This window comes from Arachis ipaensis, chromosome B07 (assembly GCF_000816755.2).
Source record: "Arachis ipaensis cultivar K30076 chromosome B07, Araip1.1, whole genome shotgun sequence".
In the NCBI taxonomy this organism is placed as follows: domain Eukaryota; kingdom Viridiplantae; phylum Streptophyta; class Magnoliopsida; order Fabales; family Fabaceae; genus Arachis; species Arachis ipaensis.
This window is the reverse complement of record NC_029791.2, coordinates 7,505,106-7,510,169: the sequence shown is the minus strand read 5'-3', so window position 1 is coordinate 7,510,169 and position 5,064 is coordinate 7,505,106. Positions and strand designations below refer to the sequence as shown.

Sequence of the window (5,064 nt, the reverse complement as noted above, 5' to 3'; positions counted from 1 at the left end):
AGCTAAGTTCCTAGCAGCCACCTCTGAGGAGATAAGAAGAACCATGGCCAAGAGGCCTAGCATGAGTATTGCTACTCTTGAACACATTTTTCAGTACTAGAATTCAAATCAAGTTGTATTGTCTGTTTAGTAGTGTAGGATGAGAAAAATAGTGGGAATGTATGCTCTCTAGGAGTGGAGGGTGCTGGAAAATGGAGGACTTTTCAACTTTCTAGGGGCACTATGATGCATTGACACTTATATGAACACGGGACACGACATGACACGGAACATATCGCCACGCGAATTTTAAAATCTTACATGACACGGGACACGTATACATATAAAATATAAAGTATTTTTTAGATAAATTGTAATGATATTTTGATATTTTATTGATATTAAAATATAAATTAAAATTTGTAATTATTTTTAATGTCTTATTTTAATTATATCAAGTATTTAAAATATTTTTTTGTTTTAATAAATAATAATATATACTATATCTAAATTTATTTTAAAGATATATGTTAAGAATAAAACAGGACACGCTGACACGTGATGGTATTTAGGTGTGTCCAGTGTGTCCGGAGAATAATTTTTTATTTTTTATTGAGACACGGTTGGACACAGCAGACACTCGTGTCGGACGAATGTCGATGAGTGTCGTGTCCAAAATGTGTCCGACACGCGAACACAACAACTCAACGAAGTATCCGTGCTTCATAGTAGGCGCAACACTAGTATTCAAATTAAAGATTTTTTTTTTGAAAACAAAAGAGCTCGACACAGTAAAGTGGAGCAACAGAAACGTATAACAAAAGTAGACAATCAACTCCTAAGAACACTGAAATAAGAAACTCTCCATGTCATCTTCGGCATAGCCGTCAATAACATGAAGAGACACCTTGCCACTCATCGTAGTTAACCATGGACATGTTGACGATTTCCTCTACACCGCTGCTTTTATTCTGAAATATTCTCCTATTTCTTTCCATCCAAATGTTCCATGTAATCGCACAAAAACATCTTAAACGTTGCTTCCGATCCTCCTTTCTCCGTGGCTCTTCTGTCCAACTAAGAAAGTGCTCTTTCAGCAAGCCCGGAAAAGACCATAGGCGGCCAAGCACAGATAGCCAAGCACTCCACACCTGCCAAGCAAAATCACAGCCAAGAAACAAGTGATAGACCTGCTCAACCTCCTTGTTACATAATACATAACTCTTATCATCATGGTTGAGTATCCCAAATCGACTTAGCCTCTCCTTAGTATTCACCCTGCCTATTAAGACAAACCAAACAAACAGCTCCACTCTTGGCGGAACTACACCTTTCCAAATGGACTTAGTGAAGCTGTAACTGGTTATATCCTCTGGTAGCGTTCCTTCTTGTATCACCTGCACAAAAGAGTTAGTTGAAAAAATACCAAGCCTATCATATTTCCACACCACTCTATCCTCTCTATTAAATACTAGCCTCACAGGTCTCATAGTCTCATGTAATTGGCTCAGAAGATCCAACTCCCACTGAAAAAGCTCTCGCCTCCAAAGAAAATTCCAAATCCACTCTAACCCATCCCAAAACCCACAATCCCCAATAATCGAACCACACTGGTTTGAAACAGAGAAGAGCCTGGGGAACCGATCTTTCAGAGATTCACAATGTAACCATACATCCTCCCAAAACCTAGTCCGGCGACCGTCACCAATCTCCATGGATAGACCTGTAATTATCTTGTCCCTTATATGTTGCTCCTTTATTTGTAACTGACATATATCCTTCCAAGGTCCTCCTCTGGTAGGTAGCACTTGAGTGGACAGCAGCTCATTTGGCTTCAAATTATTACAATAGCAGACCACCTTTTTCCATAAAGGGCACTCTTCCTTTGCAAAGCGCCACCACCACTTAAACAGAAGGGCGGTGTTCCGAACCATAGCATCTCCAACTCCCAAACCACCTAGTTTCTTTGGAGCCTGCACCAAATCCCATCTTACCAACGCCATACCATTCCTCCCATCCTCCTTGCTCCAAAGAAATCTTCTCTGTAAGGAGATCAATTTCTCTGCCACCGCCTTTGGCATCTTATACAAGCTCAGATAATATACCGGCAGGCTGTTCAAAACAGATTTGATAAGGACCAACTTCCCAGCTTTGTTCAGCACCTTAGCTTTCCATAGACTTAGTTTCTCTTCTACCTTGTCGATTATAGGCTTCCAAGTCTTCACCAGCCTCGGGTTTGCTCCTAAGGGGACTCCAAGATATCTAACTGGGAGGGTGTCTGCCTTACAACCCCACAAGCTACACATGCGTTGAACCCACCTCTCTTCGCAGTTGATTGGAATCAGACTGGACTTATCAAAATTAATACTAAGTCCGGACTTTAACTTAAACCACCGTAGCAGCCGCTTGTAGTTCTTCATGGTTTCATCTTCCGGTGGGCAGAACAGGATAGTGTCATTAGCAAACTGAAGATGTGAAAGCTCCACCTTGTCTCTACCAACCATCAGTGGAGATATACGCCTGTTTCTGACTGCCTCCCCTACCATCCTATGCAGAACATCCACAACCAGTACAAACAAGAAAGGAGAGAGAGGGTCTCCTTGTCTCAAACCCCTTTCCATTTTGAATGGTTTAGACGGCGAGCCATTAATTAAAACCGACATGGAAGCTGTGGTCACACACTCCATAACCCATGCCCTCCATCTGCACCCAAACCCCATCTTCTCCAGAACCATATCCACAAAGCTCCACTTGACTCTGTCATAAGCTTTTTGGAAATCTAACTTGATTATGGCTGCTTCCTTATTCCTCCTTTTAAGCCAGTGGACCGTTTCGCATGCTATGAGAGCCCCATCATGAATTTTCCTACCCTTTACAAAAGCACTTTGTGTCTCTCCTACTAACCCCGGCATTACTGATCTCATCCTCCTAACTAAAATCTTCGAGATAACCTTGTACACACACCCAACCATACTAATGGGCCTCAGGTCTTTAATCTCCTTCGCACCAATAAACTTAGGTGCCAACGCCACCCAAGTTATATTTGACTCCGCCGGTAACCTACACGTCTGAAAAAATCCCATTACCGCTGCGGTGAACTCAGACCCAATCTCATCCCAGCATCTCTTAATAAAATTCATGTTGTATCCATCACAACCTGGCGCCTTAGATGACTCACAATCCCATACTGTCTCTCTAATCTCCTCAGTCGAAGGCAAAGTCTCCAATGTCACAGAGTCTTCCTCCTCTATCCTTGCTACCAGCCCATCTCTGAATCCCAATATAGGAGAATCTTCCTGATGATATAGATCTTTGTAAAACCCTCTGATAGCTATTTTTATTCTAGCTTGGTTCCTCACCAGTCTGCCATTAATGATCAAAGAATCAATCCTATTATTCCTTCTTCTTGCCGACGCTATATTATGGAAATATCTTGTGTTCTTGTCCATATCCTTCGCATGCCGATCCCGAGACATCTGCTTCCAGTGAATTTCCTTCCTCACATACCACCTCTCAGAGTAGGTAACTAGCGCCCGTCTTCTAGCCTCCATAGTTCCATCATACACGCCACTGCCTACCAAATCATCCACCTTCTTGATTTCTTCCTCTAACTTCAGAATCTTGCTGTCCATCTCCCCAAAATTGACCTTGTGCCATCTCCCCAAGGGGCCCGTTAACGCCTTCAGTTTATCTATAAACTGCATCTCCCCTAAGCATCTCCATTCCTCCTTTACCATACTAAAAAAGCCTTCGTGTGTAAACCAAGAATCAAGACTACGAAAAGGCCTAGGACCTCGACGCATCATTTTATCTTCCACTATTATAGGACAGTGATCTGATAGACCCCTTGGACCACCCCTTAATCGAGTCTCAGGAAACTCTTCCAGCCAATCCACACTAACCATAGCCCTATCAATACGACTGCATGAACGGCCCCGAAACCAAGTATACTTGCAATCAGAGAGCGGTAAATCCACTAGGTGCATATCCTGTATCCAATCCTTGAACTCCTCTACAGACCGAGATAGACTAGTGGTATCTTTCCGTTCCTCCACATTCGCAATCTCATTAAAATCTCCTATAAAACAGGAAGGGACCTGACATAGGCCAGCTATGTAGCTCAACTCCTCCCACACCTGGCTCTTCTCTTCTCTACTATGTGCACCATAGACCAAGAAAAACGCACAGTTGAAATTGTGCTTTAACAAGACTCCTTTAACACACAACCACCTATCCCCCTTATAGCAGTTATTCCTTCTAAAAATCAGTTCATCCCAGATCAACAAAAGTCCCCCAGATGCACCATTCGAGCCAACATAATCCCATCCCGCCCCATCATTCCCCCAAATCCGTGCCACGTCAAACCTCGTCACTACCATCCTTTTAGTCTCAATCAAGCCTACCATACTTAAGTTCTGTTTCTTTTTTAAGTCCTTTACCATTCTCATCTTCCCGTCACCCCGTAACCCCCTAACATTCCAAGAACTGAAATTCATTTAGAACTATGATGACACACTTGGTTTTTATTTTTGGGTCTGCACCGTCTCATCTTCGCCTTCTGTTTTTCCAACTTTCTCTTCTGAGCAATTTTCTCGTTCTGCACTTGAAGAATGGCCATAATGTCATCCTCCTCCTCATACACCACTGCCCCTGATTCCATTGCCAGTGCCAAAGTCAATTTATTTTCCATTATCTGTTCCTCTAGTCCCTGCTCATCATTGTCCCCTCCCGCTTCCTCGCAGTTTTCCTGCCCAGCCCCATCACCTCCCATGTCTTCCCCAACCTTCCCAACAGCCCAGCTCCCTCCATTCTCTTCCCGAATGATTTCCTGCCTATTTCCCAGTTGACCACAGTTCGTGCCTACCTCCCTGCGCCGTACAGCAGCACGAGTCTCCAGAGCCAGCCCATCAGCCGCAGTTAGGTCGTCTTCTCCAATTGCATCGGGACTGCCCTCCGTCGCCTACCTTGGTGCATCGCCGCGCCTCCCCTCATCGCTAACCCGATCTGGCAGGAGCGCTGCACCACTGACCAGTCCTGTCCCCCCATCCACAGCAGCGCCATCTTCTCAATCTGGTTGGTCACAGC

The 5,064-nt window shown here is 43.9% G+C and overlaps 2 protein-coding genes across 2 annotated transcripts in view; both read right to left on the bottom strand.

The window, feature by feature from the left end:
- LOC110264832 (glycine-rich protein 3 short isoform-like) overlaps positions 1 to 209 on the bottom strand; it is a 1,357-nt gene extending 1,148 nt beyond the window's left edge. Inside the window, exon 1 of the mRNA XM_021107205.1 lies at positions 1 to 209. Within this exon, the coding sequence (XP_020962864.1) occupies positions 1 to 87 (87 nt within the window). The 5' untranslated portion in view covers positions 88 to 209.
- The window catches only part of LOC110264969, a 5,472-nt gene continuing 1,274 nt past the window's right edge, over positions 867 to 5,064 (bottom strand). Inside the window, exons 2-4 of the mRNA XM_021107662.1 lie at positions 4,979 to 5,049; positions 4,521 to 4,847; positions 867 to 4,449 (exon numbers count right to left, since the gene is read on the bottom strand). Coding sequence (XP_020963321.1) covers positions 867 to 4,449; positions 4,521 to 4,847; positions 4,979 to 5,049 — 3,981 coding nt within the window. The remainder of the gene's footprint in view (positions 4,450 to 4,520; positions 4,848 to 4,978; positions 5,050 to 5,064) is intronic.